The sequence below is a fragment of the Leptopilina boulardi genome, unplaced genomic scaffold, assembly GCF_019393585.1.
Source record: "Leptopilina boulardi isolate dan_hultmark-lab unplaced genomic scaffold, ZJU_Lbou_2.1 LbouV2_332, whole genome shotgun sequence".
Taxonomy (NCBI): Eukaryota; Metazoa; Arthropoda; class Insecta; order Hymenoptera; family Figitidae; genus Leptopilina; species Leptopilina boulardi.
This window is the reverse complement of record NW_026137899.1, coordinates 3648180-3662279: the sequence shown is the minus strand read 5'-3', so window position 1 is coordinate 3662279 and position 14100 is coordinate 3648180. Positions and strand designations below refer to the sequence as shown.

General features: G+C 28.3%; 1 protein-coding gene across 1 annotated transcript in view; it reads left to right on the top strand.

Annotated features, from left to right (window-relative positions):
• The window catches only part of LOC127285410 (transcription factor SUM-1), a 158032-nt gene extending 145409 nt beyond the window's left edge, over positions 1 to 12623 (top strand). The window contains exon 5 of the mRNA XM_051311412.1: positions 12314 to 12623. Coding sequence (XP_051167369.1) covers positions 12314 to 12444 — 131 coding nt within the window. The 3' untranslated portion in view covers positions 12445 to 12623. The remainder of the gene's footprint in view (positions 1 to 12313) is intronic.
• The last annotated feature ends 1477 nt before the right edge of the window (positions 12624 to 14100 follow it).

Here is a 14100-nt window from a genome sequence, read left to right as displayed (position 1 = left end):
AACGTCCAAAAATACAACTTAACACCTTTTTAAAATTATTATAATACTACCATAAATTGATTACAAAAAATTTCCATGAGGAAGCAAAGTGTTCATACTTCAATTTATAGCAGCGGTTTTTATAATGTCTTGCTCCACAACGTTTCCTCATTTCAAAATCATAATTTACATGTCCACACTTTAAAACCTTTCTTGTTTGCCCTTCCCACATTTCTGCACCTGATTCTGGCTATCTTGCTCCAAATATTTAAACTAAAAATCAAATCGTTAAAATCTACACAAAAATAATTGATTACTTTCTACAATATTTATATAATTTAAAAAATTCTGATTTTTTAGTTCGGAATAGCACGACTTTAATGTGTACTATACTTTACTGAGGGAGAAGTTAAAGATGTCTTGAAAGACGTCTTCGTGGGAAGTGAGCTACTATAATATTAATGAACGTCATTTCTGGCACTCATATAAAACCAAAGGAAAGAACTCCCCCCTTCTCCCCCCCCTCTCTCTCTCTCTCTCTTAAAAAAAATATGTTTAATAAAATATCGGGTAATAAAACTATTTACATTTTTATGAATAAAAACAACGTAAAAAACAATAATAAATTATTTATTAATTAATTACGAGTTAATTCGCGCGGCCATAAAAAAACCGCGTATTTCCGAATTCGCGTAAAACGGGGTAGCGTAAGCCAGGGTTTTACTGTATATATATTTACAGCTTGTTAAAATTGTTTACACATAATTTTAAGTTCTCCTTTACACGACAAAAAATTTAAGTATACTTAAAAACTTGTACTATATATAGTACAAGTTTAATAAATCAGTACGTAATACCTAACAAAAATTTCTTTTACAAACATAATTTAAAAATCATGTGCAAAATGAACTTTAATACTTTTAATATCATTTTACATTAATTTGTGTTTACATATTTTTAAAAGACTAAATACACTTGCCTACTTTTAAATGTAGGTTCTAATGTCGCGTACCGAGGAGCAGTAAAGTGCCTGTAAAATGCAAACGATTCAAAGTAAAATCACTCCATAGACTCGATTTATGCTTTGTGTTCAACTTGAGGATGAAAATTATAGTTAAACTCCAGTCAGAAATCGATTTTCACACAATTTTACATTTTCTTTTTTTACTTCTTTCTGCCTTGATGTATGAACTTTATCACAAGATTAAAAAAAAACTTCAATCCTTAAATCTCACAAAGACTATATGATTTGAAATGTAAATTTTTATTATTTAAATATCGTGATTTCAAGCGCACTCAAGTTTTTTTCAATATTTCATGCATCTTCTCAACAAGGACGTGAAAGATTATTTTTTGAAACTTTTTTTTCTATCTATTTCATATATGTATATGTGACATTGTATGGGAAATTGTGTTTTGGTTGTTTACATCTTACTCTAAAATGAAAAAAGATTTTTGTCTAAAATTTTGAGGAATGATAGATTTGGGTACAAGGAATCTCGCTGTTCTCCGAAAGATACATAATTTTGCGTTAAATTATTAAAAAATTAAATAAATTATTAAATTAAAAAATTGTGTGATAAAATTTATAAGCGATTATTGTTTAAGGATTATTTAAATATATTGATATTACAGTTGATATTTCATATATAGTTTCTCAGGGTTATTCACCCGAAATTCAACCTATTCTGGGAATAGTCACACTACATCGGCCAGAAATCCACAACGTAATTTACTGTGAAATAGAAAATCGCTCTCGATACTTTATTATAAATATATAAGAGAAAAAAGTAAAAACAAAACATAAGTGACGGAAGATTTAGAAGTAGACTGATTGCTAGAGTATATTTTCACGTCAGCAATAATTCCAACGTGGGTATATCTACATTTCATTTAGAGGTGATGACTTTCGAAATTCAAGTTTCTACGTGAGCTAATGTACTGACGTACAAAATTAATATAACCGATTATTTGCGCACGAATTTTTTTAAGATGAGTGAGTACTTCGTCTTGGATTTCATGAAATTTATGTCAAAATTATTATTAAATCCTGAACTCTCTCCTAACTAAAATATTTCACTTATTTAAAGTTACTAGCAAAAAAAAATAATAAGTGTAACATTTTCGATCAAAAATTACTAGTTTCAAATAGTAATTTGGGAACTGCTCAAGAAATAATAACTTTTATTAAAAGTTGAGTAATATTTAAAATGTCCCGAGCAATTAATACTAGGAGCGAAGCAACTTCTATTATGAATCGGAGCAATTATTACTATTTCCTTAGGATTTTTACTAGAAAAAGTAGCAATCCGTACCACTACAACGACGCGCCTCACACCGACGGGTGGAGGGAATGCCGACGCGTGTGTAGCTGCGCGTCTGCCACTAAAAACGTTTATAAAAAGAACTATATATTTTCTTGCTTTATTTTAATAAATTAAAATAAAATAAAAAGTGCGTTTAAAAAAATTTTCTCGATCCAATTGATTAACATTCTATATGTGTATTATATTAATTAATTCACAAGTTTAACTATTTTAACATATTCATACTTATAATTTAATAACGAAATTTATCGAAAAATCTTACATTTATACAGATTCGAACCCTGCCTAACTTATATCAAAACGCAATCTAACATCGCTTGACTTTACATTAAGCCTCTCGACCACCCGGCTGAAAAAACTTGTACAAGAAAATGTACAAGTTCTTGTACATGTTCATTAATGAACTTGTACATTTTCTTGTACATGTTCGAGTAATGTTCTTGAACAAGTTCAGCATCCGGAATTGAGACATGTTCTTGTACCAGAACTTGTACAAGATCCTGGACAAGAAAATATACTTGTGCAAGAAAATGTACATGTTCTTGTACATATTTTTTGTGCAGGTTTCATGTACAAGTACTTTTACATGAACACGTTTATGTTCTTGTACAAGAACATTTGTTTAAAAATGTTTTTGAAAAAAATTTGAAATTTTAATAAGTTACAATTATTAAGAATCTTCACTTATGTATGCTAAAAATTATTGCGCAGCTGTAAAGGCTTAAAAAAAACTACTGCGCAGCCTTTAAAGTTTTTAATTTTTAATTTAAAAGACATAAGTGAACATGTACAAGAACATGTTCCACATCTGGTACAAGAAAATGTATATGAAACCTGCACAAAAAAATATGTACAAGAATATGTACATTTTCTTGTACAAGTATATTTTCTTGTTCAGGATCTTGTACAAGTTCTGGTACAAGAACATGTCTCAATTCCGGATGCTGAACTTGTTCAAGAACATTACTCGAACATGTACAAGAAAATGTACAAGTTCATTAATGAACATGTACAAGAACTTGTACATTTTCTTGTACAAGTTTTTTCAGCCGGGCACGCAATCGCTATAGGAAAAATTTTTGTTTACCCTCACATATCCTTCTTTAATGTCAATTATAAACTGTATTTATTTATTAGATAAGTTATTGAATTAAAATATAAACATTTTTAAAAATATTAATAAAATAATATTAATAAAAAATTTAATTAATTAAATTAAAATTACTTATTTTGTTACTTATTCTGATTTTATGTACAATAAATAAGAATTATGTAAATTAATGTTATAATAATTTTATATGAAGCTGGAATTGCACATTGTTGTAATATATAAAACTTTGAAGTACTATATCAAATAATAATTATAATTACTATATATTTTTAATGAGTTTATTTCTTTATATATTTTAATTTATTTTATTATTATAGGCATAATAACTATTATAATATTTATTTTTATTAATTAATGAATAATTAATTAGAAATTAAGTATTTATTCGTTATACATGAATTGCATACTTTGACGCCGGGCTACGAACGCTGCGCATGACCGTACAGACGTCGTCACACACACACACACACACAGAGGTGTATAGTAGTAGTGGTACGGATTACTATTTTTCGAGTAAGTTAACGGCGATAAGTTTGGAAGTTAACGTTGTTAACTTCCTGTAAACTTCGCAGAAGTTTTATTTGTCCTTAGAGTTTAAGTTAACACTGTTAACTTGTTAAAAGTTAGAAAAGTAAATTTGCTGAAAGTTTTCCTTTGTAATTTTACACAAAATTTTTATGGTAAACTTAAAAATCTATCTTATGTGCAGATGTTTTCTGTGGAAGCTAGGGCTGGGCAATACTTACTTGAAAAAAAATATTTTTTTTAACTTTGAATTTATCAGAAAAAAACTTCTTGCAAAATTTATGCAAAATTACTAAAAAAAACTTTCGACAAATTTAGCTTTATAAATTCCAGGAAGATAATAGTGTTAACTTAAACTACAATTAAAACTTCTGGGATGTTAACGAGAAGTTAACAGTGTTAACTTCCGAACTCATGGTTGTTAACTTCCTGCAAAATTCGGTTCTATCTGGGAAGGTTTCTTAGTCATTTCGACTATATTTCGAACTCAACTTTGACCAAGATTGCCTAGTGGGTTCCTCTCGTATCCAGGCAAATTAGTTAATTCCTGGTACCTATACGGGTGTTAAAAATTTTTTTCAGTGTATAAATTGCCATGAAGACTATAAAAAAATTGAGTTTCCGACACATAAAATTGGGAATAACACAATTCCATTTGCGTTAATACAGAGACATAATGCATGTCAAAAGCTAAAATTGCTGACACACTCAATGAGATTTATGAGTTTCCATAGGGGAGACTGGGGTTACTTGGCGCACTTTTTACTCTTTGTTGTGTAACTCACTCATTTTCGCTTTTTTAAAAAAGTTAATGTATAGAAAACTTGTTGTAACGTATCAGCTTTAATTATCAACTTCATTTTATTAATATTTAACGAAATTTTCAGATAACCGCGCCACCTAACCCCGAATGTACTTTTGAAATATTTATTAATTTTTTATAAAAACTGTTAATATAAATCAAAAAATTTTTTTTGTTTCCTAATAACAAATGTATAGAGCTCAAAACTTAATATTTGAGCTCTTCTAAAATTAATTTTTTAAAGAGATATCACAAAAAAATGAAGAGGTTAAAAAATTACTTTGGAGTGACAAAATCAGTTATTTTAATTTATACTCCACAATAATTAATGAATATTAATGAAATTTTGTACAAACTTACAGTTCATCAAGTACTTTAAGCAGAATAAAGAGAAAAATTAATGTAACTTAACACTTTTAAATAAACTCAAGTGCGCCCCGGTCTCCCCTACTCAGCGGATATGTAAGATTCTGTAATAGATCTAGAACATGGTGACAAATGTATATTTGTAACAGTTCTAGAACTATTTTGTAACAACTATAAAATGGTATAAAACCATTATTGCAAGATTATTACCTAATAAATATATGCAAAATATTTTTTATTCTTAATAAAAATATTGAAACTTGATGTAACAGAAAAAGGAAATATTATTATTTAATGCAATCGCTTACATACATATTCGAAAATATTTAACGCTCTCTAGGATCAAACCCACTAATCTAACGCTTCGCAGGCTAATACGCAAACCATGACGCTATCCTAAAGTGAAAAAATTATATTCTAGATTTTAGAATTTCTTCTTAAATAGGCGCCCAGAATATTCCCCACTTAAAGTAAGTGGAAAATATTCTTACAATAAAAATATATTAATTATTGTAAGAAATATTTCCCACTTACTTCCAGTGGAAAATACTTTTGGCGCCTATTTAAGAAGAAATTCTTAAATTTAGAATATAATTTTTTCAGTGTAACATTGGAATATAAATACAAAATTGATTTGATAAGTTGAGACTGAGGAAAATTAAGATTTGAGGAGCAGAACAATAAACAAACAATAATTATATATAAATTATAATTTATTTTTAATGTTAAATAATTTATTTAACATTTTTAATTTTTTTTATTAAAACTTGGGAACATAATTTTTCTTAGTATAATAAATAATTTTTTATTTTTCAAATTTTTAAAGTATATTTTAAAAGAAAACTTGCTTAACAGAATTTAAAAACTGTATTACTTATATGAAGAAGAAAAAATAAGACTAGGTGATATATAACAATTTTAGAGTTTTTGAAATTTAACTACATATTTAAGTAAAATGAACTCTTAATTTATTAATTCTATAGAAAATAGTTAAGGTACCTATGAACATACTTTAAATTTTTAATTTCAATTACAAATATATTTCAGAACTGAACTTCAACAGAATTTTAGAACAGTTACGATACAGTTCTATATATGCGATGAAACATTAGTTACTGAAAATTTGTGACTATAGTGTTATAAAAATGTTATGTAACACTGTTGGAGAATTGTTCCGATTTTTAGGTACAAATGTCATCCAGAACTAAACTGCAACAGAATTTTAGAAACATTGTTCGGACACAGTTCTAGAACAACGTTGGAACGTCCATTAGAGATTATTTGTGACGATTAGGTTACAGAAATGTTACATAATATTGTAACAGAACTGTGAAGTTTACATCATATAGAACGGTTTGGTAACTCCTTTGTAACAATGTTCTAGAATTGGAGTTTGCGGAGATAGTTTTTTAACATGAATAACTTTGTAATATTTTACAATAAAAGTTTCAGTAATAGATCAATTAATTCGTTTAACAGTAGGATATTCGCTGATAGGTCAAAAGATGCGTCTTGAAAAAATCTTAAAACCTAAAGATAAAAATCGATTGGTGTTCTTACATTTTTTTTAAAGTTATAGGCAAAAAACGATTTTTCAAAAAATTTTTAAATGAAAAATATAATAGTTAATCTTTACAAATATGACTTAAAGTACTCTCATTATTTGTCCGCCAGTGAGAACTACAATTTTAAAAAAATGTATCCCTTTAGCTCTTATAGTATTTGAGATATTTATCAAAATTCGGGGGATCGCTGATTATTACGAATTTGAAGTCAGAGTTTCAAAATTCAAAATGTCGGATCTAAAATAACGGATATTTTTTAAAATCTTTATTTATTTTCCTTACAATTAGTGGTTTTTTTTGTCACTAATTACAAAGAAGTAAGATTTTAAAAATTCGAAACACCTGATTCAATAATTGAGCCTCGCATAATTCTATAACTCGCCCGACACTCGGACGGACGCTCTATTGGTAGTCAGTCGGGTAGCAGCGAGCGTCAATGGCTCTCTCGCTGCTACCCGTCCAAGCGTCGGGCGAGTTATAGAATTGGGAGGCTCAAATTGACGAAATGATTTTTGATATTTTTTCCGAATTTTATGAAAAATATCTAATATTTTTTTTAGAGTCGTTGAATGTAAAATTTTTAAAAGTTTGTTGGTAATCAGTTATGAAGCAAGAACTGAAAATTTTTATAAATCATTAAAGTCAAATTAAAGTTTTATAATAAACAATGGAAACTTTCCAATGAAGAAATTGCTTTCCGAATTAGGATATATAATATTGTCATTAGTAAGTAGCATAAACGATCTTTTCAAGTGAAAGTTTTTCACTCGCATATCTAACCCACCTTCCTTGAGGCTGGCATTTGTTGGCACATTTCTCATCTTTTAATATTAATAGTTTCACACCCCCTTTAGCCCTTTTTCATCTTCTTACCCCTCACCTTTTCTCAACAATTTCTCTTTTCCTCTTAAATTTCTGAAATCTCTTTTTCTCATACATATAGGTCAGTATAGTTTTTCTTTTCTTTAAGCTGCAGGAATGTCTAACAGAGCTTATACTATAAGTGCTCCAGTCCAAAGGCATAAATGTCTTCCTGTCAAGTATTGAAAGATCTTATATACTCTTTCGAGAATTTTTGAGTAAATCTCTTTTTTCCTGTAAAATAAAAAAGAAAATCATAATTTAGTACTCCTGGGTGAACCAGAAGATAAATTTTTATAGAATCAGACTGACTTGGAGGTTTTTTTTAAATCACTGAAATTAATTTTATGTCAGACCTACCAAATTTAAAATTAAAAAAAAATTTGTAGCTTAAATCATATTTACTGATTTTATTTGAATAGTTAACAAATTTATTAATATTCTAATTTTTTTTGGCAATAATATCAAAATGACAGAATGTTTGTTTAGTTTGTTAATTTGACAAGTATAGGGGAGGATGGGGTAAGGATAGTTAGGTAAAACATTTTTAGATCTAGCAGCTAAAATTCAATAGGCATCGGAAAAAGAATAGTATCGTTCGAAAGCCTGTTTATTTAGCTACAATTTTGTAATATATTATTTTGCTGTGGATTGCAATGCCTTCGAGATATTAGCGGAAAATTAAAAAAAAAATTTAACTATCCTTGCCCCACTATTGGGGCAAGGATAGTTATCAAAATTCTTTTTACGAAAAATAATTAAAAAAAGACATTAAATTTGGGGTTTTTTAATTTCATTGGATAAAAGCACCTCAAAGCACTACCAAAAAAATTTTTTGGACATAAATAAATATTTAAAACAGTTAATATCTGAAACAGTGTTTTAAACAGAACTGAGACATTTTAGAAAAAACAGGATTTTCACAAATAAACACGTAGCTTCCACAAATGATATCGCATCAAGATCAAATTTTTCTTGACGTCTTTTGGTGTTAAAACAAGTATATATGATGAATGGTGCCCTTTTTGAACAAGCCGTGTAAGGAATAGAGCCACTAACTATCCTTGCCCCATCCTCCCCTACCCAGATAGCACGTAAGCACGTAGTATTTTTTCCAATATTAAGGTAAAAGCACCAGTACCTGGACAAAGCAAAAAATGGAACCAGTAGATGGTGAAACAGGAATTTTATTTATTATTGAAAATATCAAATTACAAAATTCCACACCACACGCGGCCGGGTTCAAAGCTGTGTGGGTCAAAGTTTGGCTTTAAGGTTTGTTAGGCGTCAGTCGACAGAAGGTCAACAAATTTATTTATTAAAGATAAAATTTAATTTATTACTTTAATTATTAATATAGATTAAATTTAATTGAATTCCAGAGGGGGTGATGTTGGGTGAACCCAGAAACAATGAGCGTCTTTTTATACTTTAAATTTATTATGAGAAACCTACTTACATTTTTCGTCGACATATTAAAAATTTATATTTATATCAATTTTCCCTTTGTGATTTATGATATCAAATTCTAATTTTCCACACACTTTTGATATATAATGTCAAATTGTATCTTTTACACACTTTGTGGCCACAATACAAAATTCAACACATACTTCGACAAATACGACGACACATACGACCCAAGAATGAGGCCCTGTCTTCTGCCCCGCTTCTCATCAAATATTTTAAAATTTCATGGAGAGTTACGATAATTTAAAATCAAAAAAATTTGAGATACTCTTTAGATAATTAGCTTTCAGGCAAAATAAAATTTATTAATTGTAGGAGTAAAAAAAATATAAAAAACAATTTCTCTAAAATCGCTGTCCAATTCTGTCTGAACTGACTGTCCAAGTTAACCTACCGATTTATATTTTGTACCCAATAGTTGGACAAAGATTTAATTCAATTAACTCAATCAATTAATATAATTACAATTTAGTTAAATTATTTAATTTATTAAATAATCAAAATAATTACTTATTTAATGTCCAACTTCTGGGTCTTATCATGTCTAACTACTACAGCTTTCGAAATACCATGTCCAACTTCAGCTGCAAATGTGTAATTTCGTTATTTCATGATTTTAATTTAATTAAAACATCTATTATTATTAATTTTGTCTAATTAGTATTTTTAAAGGTAAATAAAACGAAAATACAAACATTTTATCAATTATATTGAATTATCTTAGTACAAAACACAAATAAATTTGAGACCCCTTCAATAGCGTCCAGGTACTGGTGCTTTTACCATATTAGTTTTCCTTGAGATCATCAACTTCAATCGTGCTCGATATATTTTTCCTATAATCTACATGTGAAAATACATGTAAAAAAATAAAATATGAACTGTCTTGGTCAAATAGTGTGTGCGCTAGAGAGATTAAACCATTTTTTTCAAAATTTTTTATTTTTCCTTGACAACTCTATGTAAATCAATCCAAATCATGTTCGCCATACATTTTCTGTAATTTTTACGTAAAAATACGTAAGTGTACCAAATTTGAGATCTCTATGTCCTTGACCACGCTAATGTTAACGAAAAAAAAATTTGAATTTGTTTATAAAAAACAGCGATTTTTTATAAACAAATTAAATTTTTTTAAATTTAGGCGCGATTTTCGCTGTTTTTATAAACAAATTAAAATTTTTTTTTTTCGTTAACATATTTTAAAAGTCGATGAAAAACTGAAACTTTTTTGTATCTTGGTCATAATTCCTAAATTCAATACTTTTATGTCATTGAAATTAGATGTATTTCAAAAAAACTTAAAAAAATTCACTAGTCTCATTAATAGGCTTTCCCCTTCTGGTATGGAGCCCTAAAAAGAGGAAAAGTGCTAAAGCATCAAACTTTATAAGTAATAAATTAATAGTGGAGGAATGGTTTTTATAAATGATCATTTAAACAACAATTCGTTATATTTCTGAACTTAAAAAAATTGCGCATACAATAAAAATTAATATTATCCACAATTCTTATTAAATAAGTACACTTACACGTCTAACATTAAATTTAAAAAATTAAATTAAAAATTTACCACCCATGGGGATCGAACCTACGACCCTATACCTAAACTAAGACCTGAACAATTGTAAAAATCTTTTCATCACACATGCACGATTTAGTCAGTTTTACGCCCCACCGAGCGAGCTTAAACTCCAGCTTTTCGAGCGGCGTGCGCGGGTGCGTTTAATTTAAAAATTTACACTCTAGGGAGTAAAAACGTGACGTCACACACATGAAACAAATCATTTACACACACTTTTCAGTCTTTCGTTGTGAGACAGTACCTGCATGTCTGCTAGATATACTAATCGGGATGTCATTGGTACTGACTCAAAAACCTGAAGTTTAAACTCGCTGGATGGGGCACAAAACTGTCGAAATCGTGCATTCGTGATAAAAAATATGTTGCATGACATGGGGAAGGACCGATTTACGGAGAGGACTGAATTTTTAGCACTTGACGAGCACTGCGAATCACTCAGCCTTCATCCTCGGAGCCTTCGGCGCTTGGGCTACGGCTTCGTTCATGTCAGTGCTCGACTCGTGCTAAAAACATTTGCCCTCTCCGTAAATGGGTCTGTCTTCCCCATGTTAAGCAATATACTATTATTTACATTATATATTATACTTAATTTAACTATTTAATAATAGTTATACTTTTTTCACTATAAAAAGTTAGGATTATTTTTTTATTATTGTTTTTAATAATTTTGCAATTGAATTGTTTAATATAAAATTTTCTTTCTTAAAATAGTAAATAAAATGTAAGCTTAAATTAAATTTTAAAAAATTAAAAAATCCGACTGATCTCAATTATATTGCCATGTCAACAAATAAAAAATTTGAGTTATCTAGATCTTCTGTCTAGCACCAGATCTGGCTCTGACTACACTTTCCAGACCAGCAACGCCAAGCAAGACCTTCCAGACTAGCGATGCTAGACTTTTTTCTAGATTGCGCCAGGCTTGACTATAGACGTTCCAGAAGATTTTTATACACGGGTCTTTACAGTTGGAAAAGTTTTAATAATATGTGTGATTGCTCTATTTATTAGGATTATAAAAGTTGAGAGAACTTTATGAGTTGAAAAATTCATCTTTCAGAAATCTCACATTCCAGTATAATATGGAAAAATTATTTTTTAAAATATTTTTTGCCCTCATTATAATCAGTTGTCACCAATTAGTAAATTATCTTTACTTATTTCTTTTCATTTGTTCTCTGGTATTAATAAATTTTATAAAATATTTTATAATTTGAGGAAAATGTGCTAATTAAGAAAAAATTTCACATAAGAAATTTAATAAATTTAAAAGAATATATATAATGAAGTTTTAAATTATTTAAGAATGCTTCAAATAATTCAACTGTTTAGTTTTTTATTTTTCTTTTCTTCCTTTCTTGTTTAATTTTCAAAGCTTTGAGAGTTTGTTATCTTTGGCAAACCTGCCCAGTACAATATTTGCGCCTGCGAACTTTCTTAATATTTTGAATTTTAATGAGGCATTGCTTTTTAATCTTAATCTGCGCCTGCAACCTCCACGTGTCTCTGTAGATTACATTTTATTTATTTATTTCAATCTTACACGGGTTCACAAATAAATCTTTTGAAAATTGGCAATTAAATTTTTGGGAAATTGCGGTATTATGTTTAATATGCCATAAAATCTTTATGAATTGTAATTTATCGACAAATTTATAGTATAAATATGAATTTAAAAAAAATTAATTAAAATTTGCAAATAATATTTTTGTCTTGTTTCAGGATACGATAATGGGGAATCACAACAATCTCAAAACAACGGAAGTAGCCTCGATTGTCTGAGTATGATTGTCCAAAGTATCAGTGGAAATACGTCACCATCAACGAACAATAATTGTTTATCTCAACATTAAATTAATTATTTTAACAGTATTAGAATTCAATAAAATTGAAACGTAGAACAAAGTTTATATGTACATTATAAAACATTAAGTATATTATTCGACATGAAATTATAGTAAAATTAAAAATTACAATAATTTATTAGGATTAATAATCATTTTATTATTATTTTTATTCAGTATCATCTTTTTTCTTAGCTTTAATTTTTTAATGAATTTTTTTTTACTTTCAAATTACAATAATACTAGGATCTATAAATGAATAAATAATAAATAAATAAAAATAAATGCGTGATAACTTATTTATTTATACCGACTTTGAAATATTTCGTATAAATATATATTATTTTAAATAAAAATGTAAAGAAACTTTCTAAAATGTGCGAATCATTATTGTATTACTTAATTAATTGAAAGTTTCATGTAACTTAATCATAATTTTATACCAATATTGTAACATAATTTTTTCATTGAAAGAAAGAAAGTATTGTATGTCTGAAAGAGTCTTTTAATATCACAGGCCTACAAAATTTGTTTTTTTTGAGATATCATAGTGGTTTCCAATGTATTTTTGTGTCCTGGACACGATTTCGAGTTCCAAAATTGCGTATCACGTTAGGATTTTGAGTAAAGTGGGAGTAAAGTCTCTAAAAACTTTTTTTTGAGGGTTTTTAGTATTTTTTTCCCCTTAATCTGACGTGATAAAGACTTCTTTATAGCCTTAAATTAAATCTTATATCACACACTATAAGACAAATATGCGCAAGATTAAAAAAAAATTAGGTTCAAGCCACCTAAAAAGATTACCCTCTTTTTTCAAAATTGTAAAATTTTTTTTATTCTGCGCATACGGGTCTAAAAATGTGTGTTTTAAACTTTAATTTAAGTGGCCGTATGTAAACTGCGCCGGATCTACCCGAATTTTACCTACTTTTATCGGATGTGTATAATCTAACATGTAAATTGCGCCGAGGTAAATTCTTGCCTTTTTTAATCCAACCTGTAAATTGCGCCGCGGTTGTCACTTGCGTTCAGGAGAAATTTTTAAGAAAGTTCGAATTATTTTTCAAATCGTTATTGCACTAAATTAATTTTTAAATAAACTTAGGCAATACAGATATAGAGGTATTAATGATATTTATGAACTTCAACTAATATTCGGTGAAAAGTCGATAAATTATTTTAACATTGAATCAGTTACTACTAGTGGCTACGTGGAGAATAATTTCACAGTTGAAAAATTAATATTTATTGTTCTAAGTGACACTTTTTATATTTCTTGTGCAACGCAAGGCTTTTTTTATATAATGATAGGAGAATTTATTTAAATTTTTTAATTTTGACAACGCAAGTCTCTCAAAAAAGGTCATGCGTAATTTACAGGTCAGTTTAAAAACGGAAAGATTTTACACTGAAAGAAATTTAGGTACAGCGATAATTATCGGTAGACAAACAATAATATATTGCTAATATAGATACTGCCACACGGCATCGGTGTTAAAGCCATACAATAATGGGTGACAAAGTATTTGTAAAACTGCTATATATTATTTCTGCTAGAGTGATGGCTTTCATGTTTCTCTTATTTAAGTGTCCCGAAACTACAATATATAAGCCTAGAAATAGTAAATTATATTTCACATTTAAAAACAACTCGACAAGCATAAT